The 23,987-nt window shown below is 36.4% G+C and overlaps 6 protein-coding genes across 6 annotated transcripts; 4 read left to right on the forward strand and 2 right to left on the reverse strand.

The window, feature by feature from the left end:
* The first annotated feature begins 253 nt into the window (after window positions 1–253).
* On the forward strand, window positions 254–3,255 carry LOC143459496 (L-threonine dehydratase catabolic TdcB-like). The gene is made up of 6 exons (XM_076956684.1): window positions 254–432; window positions 632–801; window positions 1,126–1,322; window positions 1,721–1,851; window positions 2,402–2,547; window positions 2,838–3,255. The coding sequence occupies exons 1-6, from the start codon at window positions 374–376 to the stop codon at window positions 3,179–3,181; spliced, it is 1,047 nt and encodes a 348-aa protein (XP_076812799.1). The 5' UTR covers window positions 254–373; the 3' UTR covers window positions 3,182–3,255.
* LOC143459497 (histone-lysine N-methyltransferase SETMAR-like) lies at window positions 1,973–9,382 on the reverse strand. Its single transcript, XM_076956685.1, has 2 exons — window positions 9,160–9,382; window positions 1,973–4,099 (listed from the first exon to the last, which is right to left on the reverse strand). Exons 1-2 carry the CDS (start codon window positions 9,253–9,255, stop codon window positions 3,287–3,289), a joined length of 909 nt encoding a protein of 302 aa, XP_076812800.1. The 5' UTR covers window positions 9,256–9,382; the 3' UTR covers window positions 1,973–3,286.
* LOC143459495 (putative RNA polymerase II nuclear localization protein SLC7A6OS) lies at window positions 4,106–9,153 on the reverse strand. Its single transcript, XM_076956683.1, has 3 exons — window positions 6,988–9,153; window positions 6,773–6,889; window positions 4,106–6,569 (listed from the first exon to the last, which is right to left on the reverse strand). Exons 1-3 carry the CDS (start codon window positions 7,686–7,688, stop codon window positions 6,302–6,304), a joined length of 1,086 nt encoding a protein of 361 aa, XP_076812798.1. The 5' UTR covers window positions 7,689–9,153; the 3' UTR covers window positions 4,106–6,301.
* A 1,108-nt stretch (window positions 9,383–10,490) lies between the features above and the next one.
* On the forward strand, window positions 10,491–14,935 carry LOC143459109 (tRNA-dihydrouridine(16/17) synthase [NAD(P)(+)]-like). Its single transcript, XM_076956085.1, has 5 exons — window positions 10,491–10,727; window positions 12,821–12,962; window positions 13,124–13,290; window positions 13,408–13,566; window positions 13,692–14,935. Exons 1-5 carry the CDS (start codon window positions 10,522–10,524, stop codon window positions 14,455–14,457), a joined length of 1,440 nt encoding a protein of 479 aa, XP_076812200.1. The 5' UTR covers window positions 10,491–10,521; the 3' UTR covers window positions 14,458–14,935.
* A 1,893-nt stretch (window positions 14,936–16,828) lies between these two features.
* LOC143459107 (ribosome biogenesis protein bop1-A-like) lies at window positions 16,829–19,533 on the forward strand. The gene has a single exon (XM_076956084.1). It carries the CDS (start codon window positions 16,930–16,932, stop codon window positions 19,186–19,188), a length of 2,259 nt encoding a protein of 752 aa, XP_076812199.1. The 5' UTR covers window positions 16,829–16,929; the 3' UTR covers window positions 19,189–19,533.
* Window positions 19,195–22,719, forward strand: LOC143459110 (aminomethyltransferase, mitochondrial-like). The gene is made up of 8 exons (XM_076956086.1): window positions 19,195–19,750; window positions 19,845–20,021; window positions 20,170–20,376; window positions 20,520–20,598; window positions 20,698–20,843; window positions 20,998–21,178; window positions 21,354–21,470; window positions 22,254–22,719. Exons 1-8 carry the CDS (start codon window positions 19,652–19,654, stop codon window positions 22,469–22,471), a joined length of 1,224 nt encoding a protein of 407 aa, XP_076812201.1. The 5' UTR covers window positions 19,195–19,651; the 3' UTR covers window positions 22,472–22,719.
* The last annotated feature ends 1,268 nt before the right edge of the window (window positions 22,720–23,987 follow it).

Raw genomic sequence — 23,987 nt, forward strand, 5'->3', positions numbered from 1 at the left:
GACTAGCTTTAGGCAATTAACAAGTAACCGCCTGCCCTGTGACCACCGTGCTATAGGGCATATACCTGTACACCTTTGAATTGCTAAAAGAGCGGAAGGGAGAAAAAACGCTATCTTTTTCTCAGCGAGTAGCATGAGTGACGCTCTTTTAAGAAGAGCGGGTGCCCAGCTATGGTAAAAATTAAAGCAAATGTTGAATAGTATCTTTGTAATTTAGCGTCTTACCACAGATTTTGTTTTATTTTGCAGAATAGAACATGTGAAGGTTAAAAATAGATTTGAAAACAGACTTTAAAGGTTTCTGTTTCAGAATTTCGTAATCGGACAATTTTGATAAATTAAATCATTAAGGTCAACTGTGATCAGTGTAAAAATGGAGAATCCAATAAAAAGTTCCACCAAATCTACATTGTACGTAGCGAACGACGAATGGTGAGTTACATTATTTCAACAAGGTATCTCACCTTCCAAGAACAATATTGTACGTAGGAAATTTATGTGCATGATTGCCTAAACAGACAATGAACTAGTTCGCTATAGTTTACGTTTACAACAACCTAAAATAAAGTTAATTGACATAGAACTTAAGGCCACTCTGGTATGAACTTGGAAGGATATTTGTTTTCAACAGCGACAATAGTATTGTCACCAAACCGGCGATTTTTGAGGCTTATGACATCATAAAGCAGTCACCAGATTGCGTTAAGACACCGCTTTTAAGAAATGTGGAGCAACTAGGGATGATAAAATGCAAAGATGATGTTCAAGTTCACTTGAAACTTGAGAACATGCAAACGACAGGTGAGCTATAGCAACAGCGTAGTTAACTTATTTTAATGTGCCGGTGATAACAGAATTAGTTTTAGGCTTTAGCTATTTACCACATTTTGTTTCAACTGCCAACAGAATAAATGCTCTATGTGGACGATAGCTAGGTCAAATATAATGAGTAGAATTGACGACATTAATTGCAGGCCTATAAAATTGCAAATGAAAGCTATTTATAAGCTAAGAAGATTTTTAACTTCGTGTCATTGTTACAATCTGATAGCTTCTTTGTATCACTAAAACCATGTTGCTAGTATAAAAACAAAAGGCACTTTGGGACTTTTGGGTTTATTCCAGGGTCATTTAAGGCAAGAGGAGTGACTTGCCAAATGACGAAAGCGTCGTCGGACGTAAAATCTTGTGCGAAAAGATTAGTGACCATGTCAGCTGGAAATTATGGAAAGGCATTCGCTTACTTCTGTCGCCAGATGGGGCTAAAGGGAACCGTCATCATGCCAAACACGGCCCCACGGAGTAGAGAGATATTAATAAAAGTAAGAAAAGTTGTATAAAATCGATTGTTTTGTTGGAATATGGTCCATCGGCCTCAGAGACAGATTAAAAAAGAGATATTGCCTTCTGTGGATGATACATACATACAAGGCATTGATTTTTTACCGCTTAAGGTATTTTTAAAGAAAAAAGTAAGTTAATACCTTTGTGATGACCTCTTGATAACGACTGGATTAATTCTTGATAAATTTATACCAGACTGCTATCGAAGCCAAGTCTATTCTAAGATTGATTGTAGTAATTAATTGTTTATGTACAAAGGCCAATGACATTGTTGTTATAATTTTTGCGGGCGAAATATTTGCCTTGTGACGGCGTTTGGCTTCCAAATAATTGTTATGATAATTTTCGGGTTAATTAATATTTTATAATGTTTCAGAGTGAAGGGTGTGACGTTATTCGCGTTCCATCTCCAGACCTCATGGCTAAAGTTGGCGAATTGGTGAAGAAAGAAGGTATGACCTTTCTCCATCCGTTCAATGATTATGATCTCATTGCCGGATACGGCAGGTATGGTAACTCGCTGTTCCTCCAAATATTTTAAGATTGTAAAATTTTCAAATGCTTGGGCTGTCATTCGGTTCTATCGCCTAGCAGCTAACTGTACATTGAATCTTTCTTTCATCAAAACTCTCCTTGGTTAACACTTTATTGATGAATAATAATGGTAAAGTTATGGCACTGCAATCAGTTTAGTTCGAGTATTCAAAATCCAATAACAACGCTAAAATCAATTTTCAAAACGATAAAGCAACAGCGAAAAATGCTAACAATGAAATGAAGCAACAATAAAAGGTGCACATGAAAAAAGAGGTTAACAGAAATCCGCAAAAAATCAACGCTTGTACAATACAGTGCAAAATTGCCAACAACGGTAGTTCTTTGGCATGTAGAGCTCACCTGAATGTACGAACACATAAAAACATAAACAATTATACATATATAGAAAGCCTTCGCCTATATAGGCCTATAATAACTACATAAAACCTTTACATACGTACAAACATGCACCGGATAAGATGGGTTCATTTTCATAGAAAACAAAAACATTTATTTACAGTTTGGGATTGGAAATCATCGAAGATGTCACGCCTGATGTAGTGGTCGTTTGCTGTGGAGGCGGCGGGCTGCTGTCTGGGATATCAGCTGCTATTAAACTAAGCGGGTTTGAAAATACACGAATATATGGTGTGGAACCAGAAACAGGTGAAGTGTTGGCGTAAATGGTTTATGTAAAACGGTTCGTTAAAGGTTATAGCGCCCATTTTGCAATATACAGTGAATAAGAGAAAAACGTCTGAAGTGCTTCAAAATTTCAGAGAGTATTACATAATCTAACTTCACCATATATACATACACGGGAATATTACATATATTATACAACATTTCACACCTAAAGTACTATATTTCTGCAATACTTAGTGCATAAGTAGATAGTTCAAATGGCAAAATATTTGGCGACTAATCATACAGTGTAATATGCTTTTAATACGCAGCTAACTCCATGCAACTGAGCTTCCGAGAAGGCAAAGCATGCCAGCTGCCAACCTCTCGAAGTGTGGCGGCTGGACTGGCGCCTCCGTTTACCGGTAAAAGATGCTATGCCCACGCCAATGCCTTTGTTGATGGCATCGTCACCGTCACGGATCGCGAGCTGGTAATTGCAACCAAAGCGTTGTATGGCAAAGGTCTCGTTGTCGAGCCGTCTGGCGCGGCGGCATTTGCGGCACTTTTGTGCGGAAAATTGCCGGAAATTCGCGGGAATGTTGTGGTAGTTATAACTGGCGGAAACTCTACGCCAGATGAGTTATCGGACTTATTTCGCACGTTTGACGCCTGAGATTAATCTCGCCTTCCATAATGCTACGCAATTTGCTAACTGTAGTGTAATAATTAAAGCTTATATAAAATTTATCGACAATGGAATAATGGCGTCACCACTTGACTAATTACCATTTGCGTAGTGCGGGAAGAGGGAGGGATCAAACGGGAGAAATTCTTCACAATTTTGTGATCCGCACAGGCACTTCTTCCGCTGAATTTTGGAACATGAATTATCTTTAAACTCATCTGGACGACCTCCATAATGAAATGTAAGCTCCTCTTGAGCCTCAATATTTCTCCTGGCAAAAAGGGCCAACCTCACGATCTCCGAGTCGCATCTCACCGGGATCATGATCAGGTTGGGATCACAGGAGTGGTTGAGAAAACGCCCCACGTTTCCGCGTTTTTGGGGGTCGATAAAAGTTACTTCACTGCCCTCCTCGGTGTGTTCACGCACACCAATGACGTAATTCATGTCCCCGAATTTTTGTCTGGACGAACGATTGGCCGCCTCTGAAGTGTCAAGGATATCACCGGCGTATTCGCAAATGAATTGTCCCTTGTGGAGGGGCTCCAGGGTCCGTACGCCGAATCCGCGACCGTCGTCGTCGCATTGAAAGACGAACAGGGGTACCTTCACCCCCCGCTGGACCTCTCTGTTGATGCACTGGTCAGAACATTTACACATTGAGTTGCATTCAAAAATGGGCGGCGTGGGCTGACCGTTGACATGGTCGTCAATATCAAGCAGTATCTTCTTTGTTCCATCATCGGATGTTACAATGACGTAATTGCCGCCAAACTTATCCAAGCAGTGGCAAGTTTCCTCACAGCTTTCGTCATCACAAGAGAGCACGATGCAAGCGCACCCGTCGTAGCAAATCTCGCTAGGGTCCAAACCGCTTGCTGATGTCATAAGGTTAACTTGCGAATACTGCAACAGAAAATAATGAATTAATGGCCAATCAGTTTCAAAGATACTGTTTACAGTTTAAATTTTGTTCTAATCTGAAAACGTCTTTAACATAAAAAATGTGCGCCACGAAAGTTGATAAGCTTCTGATAAAAAGAAAACGAACGTCCTGTTAATAAATTTTGCAGGATAACTAACTGACGAAGCCAAATTTGGGACGTGGCATCGGTTGAATAAGCTTGACATGACAATACCGCGCAATGTCAAGTGAAACGACTTATCTGTAAAATATCAATCTGCAATCGTCAGTATAGGGACAGTTTTGATTTTCATTTTAATAGGATAATACAAAATTTCAAAATACCTTATTAAAATAAAAGGTAATATGTCACCTAACGAAAAATTTAATATTCACAAAGTGATTGATGACATACACTTCACCAACAAAAGCAATCAAATTTAGGAAATCGTAAATCGAATGTTACAGAGCAAAAATTAATATCCTCCCAAAGTACGTCAGAAACTATTCTTTTCATCTGTACCGCCGTTGTTCTTGAACGAGGGCCATAGATAACCTACTAAGCTTCTGTAAAACTCAGTGGTGTCGGTAAAATTACACAAAAAACTAAAATCAGAGAAGATATGCATTTGCCCTTGGACAAGTTGTCCTCACTGTTTTTGGCCTATAGCCTATAAACTTAAAAATCTCTGTGTACAATCGCAAAAAGGCTGTGATTTGCACGGGAACTTACAAAAATAGTCGTGGTAAACAATATAAATTATGCATGGCTGACGTTGTGATTAAACCAGGCAAAGATTTATTGAACAACTGTCGAGGTTTATTAAAGTTTCGAACCTCTTCAAATCCCCGTTGAAATTGCGAGCGCAACTTAGTTGTTTATGCGAAATTTGATAGTTAAAAACAAGCCGAGTCAAACAAATTCTAATGCAGTAAATAACTGAGGCAGCAGCCTCAAGGATTCTGATCAATGTACTTCTGTTAAAATTTACAAGTAAACGACACTAAATGGTAACCATGCTAGATGTCAACGAAGGTTTTCTTTCGTGAGATAACGAATCTCTTTGGTGATGGGTTGCTCCCAAAGGTATAGAGGTTTGCATAAACTGACCACCAATTAATAGCCAGCAGCACAAGGCTGGTCTGTGTTAATTCGCTCGGTGGACACGTGGTCACTGCGCTTTCCATCGATCGAAATGTTGGAAAGAAAATTATAACTGGGTAATATGATGCAAGCATGAAACAAAATTTCTGCATTCTCTTCACAATTAGTTTAGACTTTTTAATCAAAATAATCGATTTTGATCATGACAGCTTTGGCTGAAAACTGCGCTTAACAAAGTATGATCGTATGCAGCTTATTTCACATGAAACGATGGTAGATCGCTCATGTAACTACCAAAAATACTTTGGTTAATCAAAATAGTGAACCGTTCGTTTTGTGTTGCCATATAAGAACCAGTGGTCATCTCAAACCAATGTTACTTTTGAATGAAACAAATTTGGTACTTACTCGTTCTAATCAAGACGTTTGGATCCATACCAGTAATTATATCATGTCTGACTCGACGGAGGTGTTATGTCAATGTGCAAAAACATCATGTACTGTGCATCTTTCGCCACTCGGCACAAATTATTATGCAGGTTGTTTTTTAAAATATGTTTCACTTTATTGGCAAAAGTTCGTAACACTAACAACACTACGCAGACAAAGATAAATACATGAAAATACCACATTTCTCGGAACACGTTCATCATGATCGTCATTGGTCTAGTTCTAGTACGAATACTGACGCAAGGAAGTAACTATGGATTATTTCTGAATGCGAATTACGCTCTTTGGCTGCAAATTAACGGACGAAGTAAAACACCAAGCGCGTTTCTCACCAACTTCCAAGTGGAAATGTCGGGGTGGGAAACTTCGATTTCCTATCAATTATTGAACGACTGTGCAACAAATTAGCAGTATATCTATTCTCGCCGGCTTAAGGTGTTAATGCAACGGGATTGGAGAAATTTTCTAAACGGCAAGAATGTTTTGAAAAATTTACCTTACCGGTAAAATAATATTAGTGAATTTGAAACGAAAAGCTTTTGAAAGCATTGAAAGAGCGCGGGATCAAAACAAAAAGGGTGGGATAACCTTGACCGATATGCCTGTCGGGTAAAGGACCACAAATCAGTGAAATTTTCTATAAATACAATCAGAAATCGTCGTAATTTTCGTCATAATCGTTAAAGTCATTGTCACGAGTCGCATAATCGTCCAAATGACTGAACATCGCATCGTTGTGATAATCGTCACCGTAGTCGGCGTCATCGTAAGTATCGTCATCATAGCGGGAATGACTTCCGAATAAAGAGCTGTATATATCACCATCATCGTTTCTTGATGGCGGATCACAATCATCACTGTCGTATTTCAAATCTTCCTCTTCATCAAATAAAAATCGTTTTTCATCTTCATCGATGCTAAATAGAACAAAGACGGTCTTTGAAAATTGAAAGCAAGTTAACTGGTAAAAAATCAATTCGTTAACGCCTAAAGACAATTCTACAATACAATGCATTGTAAAATAATGCACTTAGCTTACCGTTACTTTTTTATGCTTGGTACGCTTGATCACAGCAAACATATGCAAAAAAAGCTAGTGTAAGGTGTTTTAGACACTCACCTATCATTTTCTTCATCTGGGTAATCATTTCTCCAGTTACTCTCATCATTGCTATCATCTTCTTCTTCTTGGTGAGTCTCCTCTGCAGGTTCACTTTCATAAACAAATTCCAAGTCTCTAAAATAATTTTGAATATTTTAGAATATAAATCGAGTAGTAAAATTGACACAGCTTTGTAAAAGTGCAAAAGCAGAGTCATATCAACCAAAACTTACTTGCAGGGTTGCACATATAGTATGTCTTGTATATTCCATTTCTCTGGAGTTTTTTTACAAACATAAAGGTCATACACAAAGTCATCCTGCTTTGGTTCTGAAACATGAAGCTTTTCTCGAAACATTTTCACAGAGTTACAAAGTATGTCTTCAGATTTTAGAGGAGATGAATTCACTGCCTCTTCCTCCACGTCCAACAAGGGAGCAAGATTATTCAGTTCATCCTTGCCATCAAGTACCACATCACTTTTCTCATGTGAATTTGATGGTGGATCTTGATCAGTAGGTACAGGTAACTGCATGTTATTATCATTACCAGAATTATGATTCTGTGAGCTACGACCTGCCCCATTACCAACTGAGTCAGGTAATCCGATGACATTGTACTTTCTGCCATACATGACATGTTTTTTTTTCAAGGTTTTTTGCACGTGTTCGGAAGATTGTGGTTTGTATATTGTCTTCAATTTGTTTCTAAGCAAGATGGCATTTTTTACTTTTTCTTTGATGGTTTCGTCCATCGATGCATTTGCACCCATTGTTGTTGCGTAGTGAAATACCTTCTCTTTGATCTGAATGATGTCTGCCATTCCACTATTTCCTTTAAAGTTTTCATCGTGCTTGGTCTTTTTGCAAGCAAGCAGAAGGGCTTCTGCTGGTTCAGCATGTCGCTTCCTTTTTACTCTTATAACAGTGGCCATTGTGGCTTAATTATGACACACATTGACACTAAGCTAAATAAAAGCAGCTTCCATTAAGCTTTGGTATTATGTGATAACCTAGAGAAAGCCCAACTCTCTGCCAAAAATCTAAAACACTACACGAAATAACGAGTCATACTGCCTGAGTTTGTCTTTTCATCTTGACATCAGCTTATACTCTATTAAGCTATAAAAATGCTTCCTGTTTTATTCATAAGTTGACTTCTCGAGGACTAGGTTAAGAAAGCAAACTTCCACAGTTGGTTTGCTGTTATCTGAGCAAAAGATGTTATTTATATACTGGCATATACCAGTATTGTAAATTGATGTTCCTTTGCAATAAGAAGCTGTGATTTCCCATGAGAAAAGAAAAATAATTTAGATGTTCTAAAACCGCCGAGCATAACCTGTATATATGATTTACAACTGACCTATGGTGTCCCGTTTTTCAACAAATTCTACCCAAAACAACAATATATTTTCAAAAAGGTGATTAATTTTACGCATGTAGAGTTATGAAATAGTTAAATCTCTGACCGCCTTTATGATGTCAAACATTTTGCAGTCAAAAATTAAAACGAAAATCTGAATAATGTTCATGGCAAAATCAATAATCATTTTAATGCTGCAAAACACACATATTAAAACTATCGAGACCATGCAGTTTATTTAAAAACATTCAACATATATCATAATAACTATATAGTAAAACATCTAACCAAACTCTCAAGATAAACAAATAATAGCCTGCTTAAAATCTTAAAATTTTCATGATAATATATGATCTATGATTGCCATAAACATAATCAGAACACCAGTATGGTACATGAAAAACTTTAAAATTTATTGTTTTGTAGACAATTCAGCCGTTGTATCACTGCCATTGAAAAAGTTAGTAAAATATATCTTTTAAATTCAAAAAAGTGACTTATCATCAGTAGTTTTAGTACCATATTAAATACTTGAATATACACTTTTAGAATATATATATTTCATAAAATAAACATATTTATTTTATAAAATGTTCGACCTCAGATATTGCGTAGTTATGCGTTAGCCTACAACATCAAAGCATATATCAGTTTATCATATCTTTACTGAACCTAACCTAGCACAACCATACTGTTCTAGAAAGACAAATGTATTTATAAGCCTACTGATGTGCTTCCTATGTAATTAAATTTTCTCTAGTTATGTACAACAGTCATATGTATGAAATTAATACACAGAACGCACACATAGGACTTTTTACAACCTGTAGGCCCATGTACGCCATAGAGACAATTCAATACATTTCATTTACTGTAAAAACAACTTAAGGTTTGCCTAGCTGGTGCCTACGTTAAATTATCTCAACAAATTAACGGCACCTATTACTGTAGCGATAGTTGGGGCGAAATCTAATCAATTACACTATAACCCACGTTATAACGTCAGATTAGGCCTAGTTACACATAATAACACTGTTCACCTTAAACCCTTCCTCTTTCAACGCCTCAACAACGCAGGCTTCAGCTCCAATCGGTACTGTTTCTTCTCCATACGATATGTCGACGTAATTTTCCATCCATACAACTAAGCACGTCGTTAATCAAGTTGAAAAAGGCAGCGAATTAAGCCAATTTTTGTACTTGCCTAGTTTAAACAACGCAGCAAGCACTTTCCCCAATCTTCCAAACCAGGAACTTCTGTTGCCATCTTTTTTTGCCCTGCAGCGCCTCTTTGCGATTAAAGTTACCATATATCATTAACACTGAGTTAAGTACACCAACTCGAAATCTTTGGACACAAAAGGAATGCTAGTTTCTCAGTTCTGATATATATTCTTCTAATAACCTGCAGTTCACAACAATTTCCTCCAAGTAAATTAAATTTGACTGTACGATATCTTACGGGTGGTGTTGAAAACCAGAAACATAATCTGCATTGCTGCTAGAACGTAATGCTTGTTTAGACTCCAGACCTTTTTCGAAATATTGCTCAATATAAACTTGCGAATATAAATCTGTGATTGTAAAAGTATGATTTGATTATTACATAGTTGTTGTCATGCAAAACGGCTGATGTGATCACAAGTGCAGTTAAGCACTGAAACTATTTTTGGTTTGTACCATTCAGCATGCCTAGCGGCACCATGCGTGGAGACTGGAGTAGAATTCCCACAACTTACAGTACATGCGCCACATTCATATCGAGTTTAACGTCTAATTTGCCTATGTTTTAAGACATTTAACAACGTTATAGTACAGTAAGGTACTGTGAAATTTAGGAGCAAAGTGTTAGGAGTTACTGTAACCACTCATACCTAGTGATTTTTGATGATCATTGTGAAAACACACCACTGACGCGTGAGTGACAGGTGATAAACCCGTGCAATATAAGCAAATGCATAATCCGCTAACGAATCCACGCATATAAAAAACAGCAGTTCATTATCTCCAATTAACGTTGAGACAGAGGTTTTACATAGAAAGTAGATTGGTACCCGCTTTAAAAATCCATTCTCAAGCATATTTTTATTATTAAATCGTGTTAGAGTGAGGAGCAAGTGAACCTTAATTCATCATCATCATCTCTTTCGTCAATAGGCTAGCGCGATGGAGACGAAAAAATAAAGATGTGTTGTCAGTAATTAACCAAAATATACAGAACAGAAAAATTTTCTGATATTTTCTAGTAACGCAATTACCCCATTGCCAAAAATGTGTAATAGAAAAATGTGAATGTGGCCCAACAGCTAATTATGACATTGACCATATGGGATAAGTAAGAGAAATACTTGAATTGCCATTGTGTTTATAGGTTACCGGTATCAAACACATATACTTTTGTTATGGAGGAAAACGATGAAAAGATGGACAAAAAGTTACAAGGGTATGAATTTTGGGAAAAAACTTTGGGGAAACCTAGCCTTGTTGTTGCACCAATGGTAGATCAAAGTGAACTTGCATGGAGAATGTTTAGTCGAAAATATGGAGCTCATCTGTGCTACACACCCATGTTTCATGCTTCTGTGTTTACAAGAAATGTACAATACAGGTAGATCTTCCTACTTAATTTGACAATCGATGTTGTTTTAGTTTATTATACAGCTATTCTGTATTGAACTTTTGATTTTTGAGATATGTAGATAACGGTGTAACTTTCATAATATGGATTAAATGTGTATTTTGCCGTAACACAATTTTTGTTATGTATATATATAGTTTGCTTGCATGCTGAGTTTAACACGTAGGATAGACTAGCCAACTGGTATATATACGAAAAAATCTTGGTGTTATTAAGTCAACCCTATAAATAGAACAAGGTTTATTGAACATGCAGCAAAAAAAATTGGATATATCATTAAAAGCAGAATTTCATCGTCTATAATGTATTCAAAAGCTGCAATTTTTCACTATATTGCTTATTGAAATTTCTTCAAAAATATTACCATATTAGACTTTCTGAAGGGTACTCATTTGCAGCCAGTCAGCAAAATCATTTGTCGGTGTGTGGAAGTAATAATACTAATTAAAGTATATATATATAACTTTAATTTCACATGCATCTGTGTTGGTTTTGCTTTGTTCTGAATGCTTGACTTTTTTATCATAGACATCATGTTTTTTATTCAAGATTTGCCCAATCTTTTATTGCTCAAATTAGCGACATTATGCAAAATTGCTGATCAAACATCAGAAAATTTCTGGACAGGCTTCTTAAATTATTTCAGTCGTCCAGTGGTCGAAGGCTCAACTTGTAATTTGCTGCCTATGATGCTGAAACAAGCAACCTGTATTTGAAATTGTGTTATTGTTAGTATGTAGCCAAGCGCTCAGAGGAAATGCATTATGATCGACAATGAAATCAACAGTTTTAGCTTAAATTTGTGCAATATGAAGGACAAGTCATGGCAAGCTACTGAACTAAATAACAACAAAAACTAGCTAACTAACTTAATAAAACTATAAACTTGTTAAAAACAAGCACAAAGAAAGATCTCTGGTTGGGTTACAGAGAAATCTACAACAATTTTGTTTGTGCAATGATATTGTTCAGTCTGAGTCTGAGCAAAGCTATAGATACCATATGGTTTCTTTTTTAAGGATGTTTTGTGTCCTTGTGATAATGGTTGCATCATGATTTAAGACGGTCTGATTTCTCAGTTTACAAAACAAAGGTAGACATATTGATAGGTTTTACAAATAACAACTTTTTATACTAACTAATATTCACCATTCACAAGATATCTTTAATTTGAAACATGCTGTCCCTTGAGCATTGTTTGAGATTAGTGAGGTCTCCAGAATAATGAAATAGGATACAATGCATTAAAATAGATATAGGTGGAAGTTCATTCCATAATAGCTGTTGGGTTGAATACTGTAGTGAGAGTTTAAATTAATGAACTCTAGAATAACAAGACTTCGTTGTACTTTTCTTTTGTTATATTGCCATCTTGGATTATAATTTGTGGAAATTAGTTTAATGTCACAAAATGAATAGTTTGTGTATGATTCATATGTAAATGTTATTATTAATTTTTTGCTTTATCTAAACTGTTTAGTTTTATTTTGCAACATATATACTAAAGATTTATCATAAAGTCTTTATTTAATGGACATCATTTCCTACAGAAAATTAAAGACGTTGTGATGGCTCTAACTAACTAATGGAAAACTTGTTTACAAGTTTTATTGTAAAAGTAATGAGTCTCTTGCAAAACTCAGACCACATAGAGAAAAATGATTAAAAAAACTTTGGAAGATATGTAGAGAAGGATTTAAAGCTTAGGTGTGCAAAAAACCGTCTACCATGTTTCATTGTGAGGTATTAAAGTTTTGCGTTGGACATAAAAATTTCATTTTTTGGCATCAAACTTACTGTAGCTTTCTCTGAGGTAGATGTGTTTGCTGCAATAGAACTAGGAAAATTCTGTATGTAGAAATTTGAAATTTAGTGTGGTTATGGAGGAGAAATTCTACTTATGGTCTGGAAAACCTCCATAGACAAATATACAAAACGTTAATGTTTATAATTTTTGAACACTTTCGTATAAACCCATATATATATATATATTGGCTAGTTTACCCTAGATATTTATTTGACTTATGACAGTAGGATGCTGAAAAGTTTTTCATTTTATGTAGGAAAGATGCTCTTACATCTTGTGACGGCGATAGACCATTAATTGTTCAATTTTGTGCAAACAACCCTGATGTTCTAATTCAGGCAGCATTAATGGCACAAGATCATTGTGATGCAATCGACATAAATCTAGGATGCCCACAGGTTGCTCTTAACATAAGAATACTTTATAATAGCTTTTGCCAATAGTTTACTGATAATTTGATTTGGTTGTAGTTTTGCTATACTGCATAAAATACTATTGGTTTTGGTATGTACCAGCTATTTTTATATATGGAAAACTGTCATATTGTAAAACTTGTTAGACAATTGCAAGACGTGGCTACTATGGGGCATTTCTGGCAGACAACTGGCCATTGGTAGAAAAGCTGGTTAAAGTTTGCCATGAACGTTTAAAAATTCCTGTAACTTGCAAAATAAGAATATTTTCTGATATTCAGAAAACTGTTGATTATGCAAAGATGCTGGAAAGGTTGGTTACTAGGCCATAGATATTTATTAAATCTTTTTTGTTAGCTGTCATTCCATTCTTCTGTATTGCCTATAATTAAGATGTTACAGTAGTGTAAAAGTTGTTTCTAAAATACAGGGCTGGCTGTCAACTACTAACTGTTCATGGTCGAACTAAGGAAATGAAAGGTCCAATGACTGGCCTAGCTAACTGGGAGCACATTAAAGCTATCAAAGAAGCACTTTCTATTCCAGTATTTGCCAATGGAAATATCCAGTATAAAAAAGATATTGAACGGTAAATTTTAAATATAACCTCTGATGAAAATAGTCAGATACAAAGGCATAATAAACATTTTCTCAAGGCTGCCAAGATTGTCATTTACCTAAAGACTTTTGATTTTTTTGTTTCATTGTTGATAGGTGTATGAAGGTTACAGGGGTCGATGGAGTAATGACAGCAGAGGGAAACCTGCATAACCCGATGCTTTTCATCGGTGGCAAGCCTGTAATATGGGAAATGGCATTTGAGTATTTAGATTATGTGGAAAAGTATCCACCCTGTCCAACTTCGTATGCGAGGGGCCATGTCTTTAAATTGTGTCATCATGGCTTGCGGTTTCATACTGAAGCAAGGGATTTGTTGTCTGCATCTAGGAACATCTTTGAAATGCGAAAAGCTGTGGAAAAATTACAAGAATTGTGTAAAGGTACTTGTTGGAAAGAAAGTGATGGTTCCGACTCTGCAGCTAAGGACAAGTTACCCTTTCAACATTGGTTTTGTCAACCTTATGTCCGTCCTCCTCCAAAGAAAAAAACTGATCAAAAAAATACAAAAACTGATGATTCGTCAGGAGCTACAGTCAATGATTTAAACATTTCCAAAAAGAAAATGAAGAAACTAAAAAAGCGAGGTCACAACGTCAATGACTTTACTTCCTTAAACCCTGATCAGAAAGCGGCTAAAATTGCGAAGTTTTTATCCTCAAATCAACCAACAAAGATTGTCTACGATGACTGTGTCAGATGTGGGAATCCCCGTGGAAATAAATGTGTTCTGTTGTGCTGTAAGCCATGCTGCAAAGTAAGAATGCGAGATACTGAAGTTATATGTCCAGCTCATAAAAACTTTAAAAAGCTGGAAAGGCGTAAGCTGAACAGTGGTATTAATCAAAACCAACAAACTTGAAGTTAATTATCTTAATCATGCAAACCAATCAAGTTTTTTGTCTTGGTTCTACTGCAAAATACATCAAATATCTATATAAAACACTGTATAATATAGAATATAGATACACCATTGTTTGGTGTATTTTGGCGTTTGAAAGTTTTGGTGTCTTCATTTTCTTGCGTAGTTTCATTCTGGTGGGGTAGTTGAGCATAGTGACCATATGTACAAGGGATATTTCTTGTCTGTATAAATAGAATTATTTCTGCATGGTTGGTCCAACCAACCAACCAAAATAATTGACAAAATACATAAGCCTATGGAGATAGCAAGTATTCGAAAGAAAAATTCAATATTGTACTTTTGCTGCTAATATTATGGCGTGCGCATCTCGTCACACTCTTATATCCAGAAGCTAAACCAATCAATTGGATTTAAATGAATTCGTTCTTACAGTAAATATTTATTAAATATAATGCCAATAATATTTCGTGCGATATTCCGCTGTAAACGTTGCAATGCTTGGGACCTCGTTAAGCATTTGGATCTATTGATAAGTTTGCAAATATTGCCAAGCAGGTGGAAATAGTTTGTTTTCATACATATATAGATATTTCATGACTTCAAGGGAACTACAAAGTGTTTGTTTTAAGACACCGCCACCTGATGTAGAAGCCTATAGATACAAAAATTGGGGGGGGGGGCATGGTCCCTTTCGCCCCCCACCTCCTGCATGGCTACGCCTATGATTGAGATAGTTACAATATTCATTAAACAGTTTGCTACCTGCTCGGCGGAATGATAAACTTGGAAATACCGGACAAATTTTTCATGTATAAGATACAATCAAAATATTTCAACACGATCGTCTTCAATAGCGAAGGATGTTCTTTTGGTGTTTGATTATTGTTCGAAGATCGATCACGTCCAAGTCAAACATCCTCATTTATTGAAATTGTGGCGGATGGCATCATGTCACCGTCACTTTTAGGATATTATTTTAATTTTTCTGTTTTACCGAATTCTTTACATTCCTTAGTTAACCATCATAGATTTCTTTGCTTTATATTCCGTTCACCGTTTGTCAGTTCATTCAGTCGTTCATTTATTTCTTAAGTAACCGGTTCAATACAGTTTTGTATTATTTTCTGTTTGCTGATCGATCCCTGCGAAAGTGCTTCCGAGAAAGACGGGCAACCTCGTAAGGAGTCAAGATGAGTTGCGCTTTAAGTTCTGATGTTATAGAATGCTCTGTCAGCCGTCGTCCAAGTCGGCTTTCAAGATATAACACCGTTCGTCCGGAGAATTACAAAGAGCGTGAATGGCAAGAAAACACAAAATTATGCCTGGTAGAAAACAGCATTTTTAACGATCGGTTTGGTTCATTATTTGTCCAGATGAGTGTTAGTACGGCTATAAAAAACTACTAATTAAAATTTGGTGAATTTGCCTCCTAGACTTGTTATATGGATCATGGATTGTAGTTTAAAATAATCTTTTGTGCGCTAATGTAAACCTTGTCTGCCCAGCGACCATATACGACTGTACGCCACAAACCATAAAATCGTACTTCACAAACACGTGTTGGGTATCTCCGTTTCAATCGATGTTTGAGCACTATTGTGTTGGGCAAAAATTAGTGTTGCAGTAAGATCAACTTTGGAAAGAAATATGTTTGGTGACCGTACTAACCATTATTCATGTTTATTGTGATACATTTACTATTACCTGTTTACTGGTCCGGTAAATCATCAATTCATTTCAGGTATATAGGTATAGTGCTAAATCGTATAACAGTTAAGGCTGTTAAGTTTCATTTATTTGAGATATTCCCCAGATTAAAAAGTTGCTATGTGTGCGTGGGATAAAAATTGGGTCTGGTATAGACCAACTATGTGCATAACCATACAGGATGCCTTTGCATACTAGACCCAAGGGTCTAGTTATCTAGTATGCTAAGGCATCAGACAACGTCACAACTTGAGTAGCTGGGCAGTTACTGTTATGTTATAAGTTACTACTATGATTCCCATAATTCCGAATTCTCCAGTGGAGAGTAAGTGTTAACATTATACAGTTGTATTCTTGCTCAATCTCAAATTGAAGTTAAGAAAAAGTGATTACATGTTTTTTAATTTGAGTTCACATGCTTGGCCAAAATTTAGCCAGGACCTCGATGTTGGAAAACACTAGTCTAAACTGTGATCGTTTGGAGGTACAGGCCAGGAACACGTTTGTTCTTGAGCCTGCCTTTCTGCGATAAGTATTATGTCATAACTGGTATTGATTGCTTTCATCTACATTATGCAAGGATTGGCCTGTCAAAGTATGTATCTACGTTTCAAGGAGTTCTTTGAATTCAAAGGCATTCAAATTCTACGGCGTTACTGTACCATTTATGAATTTAAGTTTAAATGTTTTATACCAGGCGAATGTAGGAGGTGTATACTTATTAATTGCTTAAAGTATATAATATTTTGTAACATTTCCACCATGAAAGTGCTGAAAAAACGTTCTATTTCTGACTTGAAGTCCGATAATGCAAGTTCAAAAGATGAAGTTGATTTGTTTCATACAAAACCAATTGACAGTGAAGATGATGATGAAGATGGTAATACGAGTGAAAGCGATATTTTGTTGAGTGATGATGAAGTAGGGGAGGTTGAAAGTGAGTACGAAACATCCGAAGATGAGGAGGGGTCTGTGAGGGAAGAAATTGACAAACTAATTACATTGGAAGGTGGGGACATAAGCAAAAAACAACAACTTACTATAAAGCAACCCGAATTATCCAAAATATATACAGATGATGCTGACACATCAGATGAAGAAGATTTAAGGAATACCGTTGGAAACATACCAATGGAATGGTATGATGATTTCCCACATATAGGTTATGATCTGGATGGGAAAACCATCATGAAACCTATTAGAAATCAAGATGAATTGGATAAATTTTTGAATAAAATGGAAAATCCAGATTTTTGGAAAACAATTTATGACAAAAGTACAGCCCAAGACCATGTTTTAACTCCAGAAGAATTGGAGCTAGTTAACAGACTCAAGAGTGGCAAGTTTTATGATGGAAAGATGGACCCCTATGAGCCTTACATTGACTTTTTTACAAATGAAAAGATGATCCACCCAGTAAACAATATCCCGGAGCACAAGAGAAGCTTTATTCCATCTGTTTTGGAAAAACGAAAAGTTGGCAAACTTGTTCATGCGATAAAGATGGGTATTCTGAAACCACGCAAGCCTAAGGTTCCGGATGAAGAAGTAAAGTTTTACGATTTGTGGTCAGATAATAAAGATGATCCCAAAACACACAGTGAATTAGCGAGACAGAAAATGCACATTCCTGCTCCAAAATTGACTCTTCCTGGACATGAGCATTCGTATAATCCCCCGCCTGAATATCTTCCTACAAAGGATGAGATAGAGGAATGGAAGCAAGAGGAGCCTGAAGATCGCAAGCTCAATTTTGTTCCAAAGAAGTTTAACTGCTTGAGGAAAGTTCCACAATATTCTAATTACGTTCAGGAAAGATTCTCACGTTGCTTAGATCTTTACCTTTGTCCAAGGCAGAGGAAGATGAAAGTAAATATTGACCCAGAAGACTTGATACCTAAACTACCAAAGCCAAGTGATCTGCGACCTTTTCCTACTTTCCAGGCGATTTGTTATCGGGGGCATCAGGCTATTGTCCGCAGTATCTCAGTTGACCACACTGGGCAGTGGTTGGCATCTGGCGATGATAATGGTATTGTGAGGATATGGGAGGTGGCAACCGCTCGATGTGTGAAAGAGATAACTGGTTTTATTGCAGAGAGCCCCATTAAATGTTTATCGTGGTGCCCAAATCCAAGTGTCTCTCTACTTGCAGTTGCTGTTTCAAAGACAGTGGTTATGGTAAATCCATCAGTTGGCGATAGGTTGATTTATCAAGCTACAGATAATTTTATTCAGTCACTTGAGCTTCCTGAAATGAACACAGATAAAGAGGGTGAGGAAGATATGAAACAAACAAAAAGGAGTCCAGTATCACCTTGGACGAAAGTACAATCTGGAGTACAGTATCAAGATGGACACCGTTTGTTGATCGAGCATACCAAGGAGGTTTCCAAAGTTGCTTGGCACGGAAAAGGAGACTATTTTGCATCAACATTACCTGGAAATGGAAATGCACAAGTGCTACTGCATCAGCTTACCAAATTACGATCTCAAAACCCTTTCAGCAAATGTAAGGGAGCCGTTCAGTGTGTCCTTTTCCATCCGTCAAGACCGTTTCTGTTTGTTGCAACTCAGCGCTATGTCCGTGTATATAATTTGGTCAAACAAGAGCTGATCAAAAAACTGATGACCAATGCGAAGTGGATATCCTCGCTAGCCATCCATCCTGAAGGAGACAATTTAATTGTTGGAAGTTATGACTGTCGTTTGTCTTGGTTTGACATGGATCTTTCAACCAAGCCATTCCACACTTTAACATATCACAAAAAGGCTGTACGAGCATGCTGTTTTCATCGTAAATATCCTTTATTTGCTTCTGGTGGTGATGATGGCAATGTAATTGTTAGCCACGGAATGGTATATAGTGATTTGATGCAGAACCCATTGATTGTTCCGGTGAAGGTTTTGAAAGGACATCGTGTGGAAAGGAACTTGGGTGTGTTGGACTGTTGTTTTCATCCCAATCAACCGTGGATATTTTCATCTGCAGCAGATAACACCATTAGATTGTTCACATAATTTTAGACTTCTGAGTGCCAGGCATAATTCTCAGTCTTGTGTAAGGAAAATAATGTGGAAAAACTTGATGTGCTGTTGCATCTATATTGAAAATTTTTAGCAAATATGTTTTTACAATTGTCCTGGCCATCTTTTACGTATCATTTTGTGACTTTAAATTAGCCAAAAAACATTGAATGTTTTTCTTTTTGTCATACAAGTATTTTGATGATTTACTGCTTTTTCTGCTAAATCTATGAATTTATGTTATTTGTAAAAGCTAACTGTTCAACAATCATTGACTATATTAATTGACATTTTTTAGGAACATGGGCAACAGTGATTAATTATATGCATGTTTTCCAGGTTGGGAAGTTTTATAATGATGCTGTTATTTCATATTAGTTTGCAAGTGTGAATTTTGACTACTTAGGGCTAGGCGATAGCCAGCAATTTTAGTTTTGATAAGTAATAAACTGCAGTCATGGCAAAAGCATCAAAGTTGTGGTTTGTTGTTAATTTCCATCATGATATGAGGGCTATTACACGCAGAAAGTTTTCAACAGGACGTTCTCTGTACAAGGTGACAAAAAAGCCAAAAAGTAATTCTTTTCATATGCTACTCCAATGTAAGTGATTGCAAATAGCACTAACAAAAATCGATAATATTGTTGTAGGATTCAGCAAATCGGACTGTTTTATATGACTTTCACAAGGAACATGGAGGAAAAATGGTTGATTTTGCTGGCTGGGAGATGCCAGTTCAATATAAAACCTTAGGCATTAAAGCTTCCCATTTACATACTCGGGAAAAATGTTCTTTATTTGATGTATCCCATATGCTGCAGACCAAGGTAGCTACCAGTGGTTATAATTATTACAGCAATGACAATAGCATGTGTGAAAATGTTTTAGTGTTAACTTCATTTTCAATTGGTTACAAACATATCGTTGGCATGTATGTACACTAAAAGTATAATTTTAAGAACTTCATTATATTAGGTATATGGAAAGGATAAAGAGGCATTTATTGAAACTATGCTAGTTGGGGACATAAAAGAACTGAAAAGCAATTCAGGAACATTAAGTACGTTTACCAATGATAATGGTGGGATTTTGGATGATGTAATAGTCAATAAAACTGAAGGAGATTTCCTCTATGTTGTTTCCAATGCTGGATGTTCTGACAAAATCAAAGCACATTTCAAGGTGATGCAGGGAAATGTATTCTTGTAGTGAAATTAATTCAAAAGAGCTTGTAAATCTAGAAACCTTCTAGAGTATGGTAAATAGATAACTTGTTTGTGAACAAGTATTAGTTAAAGTTGATAAATATCCCACTTTGACAATAGAGTTGTTTGGATGGCTTCAAAAGCAAGGGGGGTGATGTAAATGTTGAGCACATAGACAATGGATTGGTTGCTTTGCAAGGTTGTATAGAAAGCATTTTTTCTTCAGCTACGAAAGAATCAATAATAATTTTACAACTTTGTGCATAAAATATTTATTTGAGTGATTTCTGTATGCCAGGTCCATTGATGAATAAAGTTCTTCAGGATGGTATTAAGAATAATTTGGCTGAAATATCATTTATGGAAAACTTTGAATCTACTCTGTTTGGAATTCCTAAGTGTAGGATAACTAGATGTGGTTATACCGGTGAAGATGGTGTAGAGGTACTCATATACAGGGCCTACTATCAAAATTGAACTAATTTATATAAAATATATTCCACGGTAGTAAAATGTATTGGATAGTTAATAATGGATTAAAATACTCCTATTTTCAACATATTGTTTTAGTTCTTGTTTTATATTGCAAATATTTTAGATATCAGTGCCTGCATCAAAGACGGTGGAACTGTGTGAAAAGTTGCTTTCATATAACAGTGTTGAGCTTGCTGGTTTGGGTGCTCGTGATTCGTTGAGGCTCGAAGCTGGCCTTTGTTTGTATGGAAATGATATTGATGAGACAACTTCTCCTGTGGAGGCTGCTCTTACTTGGTGCATAGGTTAGTATCATGAAAAATGATTAAAATGGTTAGTCAAATAATATCTAAAATATTATTTGACAATTTTTTGTGTTTCACTATGATAGAGAACATTTTACATGATGCAAAAAAATTGTTTTAAAAATATTTTATAGGTTTCGTTGATTTAGTTTATAGTTGTGTACAACATTTACAGGAAAGAGAAGGCGAAAGGAAGCTAATTTTCCTGGTGCTTCAGTGATTTTAAACCAAATAAAAGCAAAACCCAGTAGAAGAAGAGTTGGCCTAACTGTAACTGGAGCCATTGCCAGGCGTACGTTTTAAAATAAGTTAACATAATTCTAGTTTGTTTTATTTCTGTAATATTTCATCAGTTTAAAGATTTATAAGTGTGCAGCGCTCTGAAAGTTTGACTCCGTAATAACGAGTAAGGAAGGGTGCGTTTCTTCCCAGTGAGCACGAGCTGTCCGGAGCATAGCCTACTTCAAACTATTTCGAGGGGGCAAATGTCAGTACTCGGATTCAGTCTTTTTTTGCAGTCAGTGGCATGTTTACAAAACTTCTTGTGGTAATAGCATGGTCGCTTTGCTGGTTTGGAGTTACCAGCGGTGGATACCGGCATATTAGGTGCAGTGGTCGTGTGCTTGCAGCCATGATGGTCTGGGTTGTTGATGCGTGACGACTTACGCGTGTTGTTGGTCGTCGCCTCCAGCATTTGACACCGTTGTTTTAGTTGCCTAACTTCATCGTGAAGCACCTTGATTTTTTCATCTTGTCGTCTTAATTCCTGCAGTTCTGCTGCTTGCTTGTTGATTACGCTATGCAAACGTTCAGCTATACGTTGAAATACTCCATTTTTGTAGTAAGAGATCTGCGCTGTGACAAGTGGGCGGCATTTTCGACAGAAATCGTTATTATATGTAGTGAGCAAATACCAGGCATACCAGTAATTAACGCAGACACGATTTAAAGTACTATGTCCAAAAGACAATCATCGCTTGGTGACACCGTGGCCGCCACAGGAGTTTTGTTTAAATTGTGAAAGTAGCTTGCAGTTTTCTTTTTGGTTTATGCCAATTTTGCTTCTGTTTTTAAGATGGAGCATCAGTAGAAGATAACAAAGGAAGTAACGTTGGTGAGGTGACAAGTGGATGCCCTTCTCCAACCCTATCGAACAATATAGCAATGGCATACTTACCTATACAACTAGCTAAAGCAGGAACAGAAGTGTTTATTAACATTAGAAACAGAAAGGCCAATGCAATTGTCACTAAAATGCCATTTGTGCCTGCTAAATATTATTTTAAAAAGTAATGTGCCAAAGTACATGCAATGTCCTTTTGAATTTGTTCCTTTCTAAATAGTAGATTTCTTAGTCCTACTGACTAAGTGACAGATCCTACTGCTGTGTTATTGCATCATCAGATATACTGTACGCGTTATGCTTACAGCATTTGAATTTTATTTTCAAAATGATTAGTTTTTGAAGTTTTGCGATGTTTTAAACGCAGTTTTGGTATATTTATTGTTCTACTTAGTGCTAATATATTGCAGGAATCGTTTCCATATTGTGCTGCTTTCCAAAAAGTAAGTTACAGAATTCAGAGTAATTTTACAATCTGCAACACTGCACAGTGTAAGGCAGTGGTTCTCAACCTTTTTTGGCTTACGGCACCCTGCAAACAACCAAAAGATTTGGCGGCACTCACAGTCAAACCAAAAAGTTACTGCATTAAATAAAAATAATTTTCGCAACCGTTTTCCTGAACTAGTGATTAGCGCGCAATAACTTGCGGCACCCTTGCGAAACGTAAATGGCACCCCGGTTGAGAACCACTGGTGTAAGGTGTAAAACTCGTCTTAACCAAAAAGAGTTAAACTCGGCATTGATTACTCATAGCTCGACCCCCACTACCACGATTTTCACACAAATTTTTGTTTGTTTCTTTTTACATCGTAATTTTAACTGTTTACCACAAACACAACCCGGGTTTCATTATTGTATGACGTAGAAGTTATAGAAATATGCATATAAATAATAAATGATCATTTTAGTTGAAATTATGTAACCTGAGAAATTGTGTTTATGTTATAATCACAAGACCCAAGCTTGGGCTCATTTATTATCGATATTTAGTTATCTTAATTTTCGCCATTGACTGTGGGGAGCGAAAAAATGTGCTCACAGACAATCAACGAACGAGAAAAAATGGCAAAGCCTGGAAGCTTAAAACGTGCAAGGTGTTAATTTTACAGTAGTGCTATAACAATGGGAAGTTAGCACGGCTACCAAACCCAAAAGCAACTTATGCATGTTTCTGTAGCTTCTATGCATAGGTTGGCTGTACTGCGGTACTATTTCAGTACCGATACCGTTAGTACTTTCAAAAAAAGTACCAAATCTCCTTAGTGAATTGATTTTTTCGAGAAATTTCAGTCGGTCCCGGTACTCGGTACTTTTAATTAACGTGATAATTTTAACAAGTATGTTTTCAACAATACATGTTAATTAATCCTTAATACGAATTTCAGCATCTGTTGATTTTTTTAAATCTAGAAATGTGAAGTAAAATTGCAAGCGTTTAACGTCACGTAGCCTATGTTTTGACCTGACGTTTACCGGAGAACTTAATAGCGGCAAACATTGCATTTGCAGCAGCATCTTTTACACAAAAATTCCCAGTGACCGAGTACGGACAAAGTACCGAACTATATTTTTAAAATAGTGCCGGAGCCGTCGGTACGTTTTTTTACCAAGTACCGTTACCGACGGTACTTACAAAGTACCGACTGCCCACCTCTGCTTCTACATCATAATTGTGAGTCCAAC

This window comes from Clavelina lepadiformis, chromosome 5, assembly GCF_947623445.1.
Source record: "Clavelina lepadiformis chromosome 5, kaClaLepa1.1, whole genome shotgun sequence".
In the NCBI taxonomy this organism is placed as follows: Eukaryota; Metazoa; Chordata; class Ascidiacea; order Aplousobranchia; family Clavelinidae; genus Clavelina; species Clavelina lepadiformis.

Excerpts from the sequence above, each read along its gene's own strand:
- LOC143459496 (XM_076956684.1), top strand. The coding sequence starts at position 374 with ATGGAGAATCCAATAAAAAGTTCCACCAAATCTACATTGTACGTAGCG. Across the intron at positions 802-1,125 it reads TGAGAACATGCAAACGACAG|GGTCATTTAAGGCAAGAGGA; the intron begins GTGAGCTATAGC and ends GGTTTATTCCAG. Across the intron at positions 1,323-1,720 it reads GTAGAGAGATATTAATAAAA|AGTGAAGGGTGTGACGTTAT; the intron begins GTAAGAAAAGTT and ends ATAATGTTTCAG.
- LOC143459495 (XM_076956683.1), bottom strand. The coding sequence starts at position 7,688 with ATGGCCACTGTTATAAGAGTAAAAAGGAAGCGACATGCTGAACCAGCA. Across the intron at positions 6,890-6,987 it reads CTATATGTGCAACCCTGCAA|AGACTTGGAATTTGTTTATG; the intron begins GTAAGTTTTGGT and ends AAATTATTTTAG. Across the intron at positions 6,570-6,772 it reads CCAGATGAAGAAAATGATAG|CATCGATGAAGATGAAAAAC; the intron begins GTGAGTGTCTAA and ends TGTTCTATTTAG.
- LOC143459497 (XM_076956685.1), bottom strand. The coding sequence starts at position 9,255 with ATGGAAAATTACGTCGACATATCGTATGGAGAAGAAACAGTACCGATT. Across the intron at positions 4,100-9,159 it reads TGAAAGAGGAAGGGTTTAAG|TATTCGCAAGTTAACCTTAT; the intron begins GTGAACAGTGTT and ends TTTCTGTTGCAG.
- LOC143459109 (XM_076956085.1), top strand. The coding sequence starts at position 10,522 with ATGGAGGAAAACGATGAAAAGATGGACAAAAAGTTACAAGGGTATGAA. Across the intron at positions 12,963-13,123 it reads TAAATCTAGGATGCCCACAG|ACAATTGCAAGACGTGGCTA; the intron begins GTTGCTCTTAAC and ends AAAACTTGTTAG. Across the intron at positions 13,567-13,691 it reads TATAAAAAAGATATTGAACG|GTGTATGAAGGTTACAGGGG; the intron begins GTAAATTTTAAA and ends CATTGTTGATAG.
- LOC143459107 (XM_076956084.1), top strand. The coding sequence starts at position 16,930 with ATGAAAGTGCTGAAAAAACGTTCTATTTCTGACTTGAAGTCCGATAAT.
- LOC143459110 (XM_076956086.1), top strand. The coding sequence starts at position 19,652 with ATGGCAAAAGCATCAAAGTTGTGGTTTGTTGTTAATTTCCATCATGAT. Across the intron at positions 20,022-20,169 it reads CCCATATGCTGCAGACCAAG|GTATATGGAAAGGATAAAGA; the intron begins GTAGCTACCAGT and ends TCATTATATTAG. Across the intron at positions 20,844-20,997 it reads CCGGTGAAGATGGTGTAGAG|ATATCAGTGCCTGCATCAAA; the intron begins GTACTCATATAC and ends CAAATATTTTAG.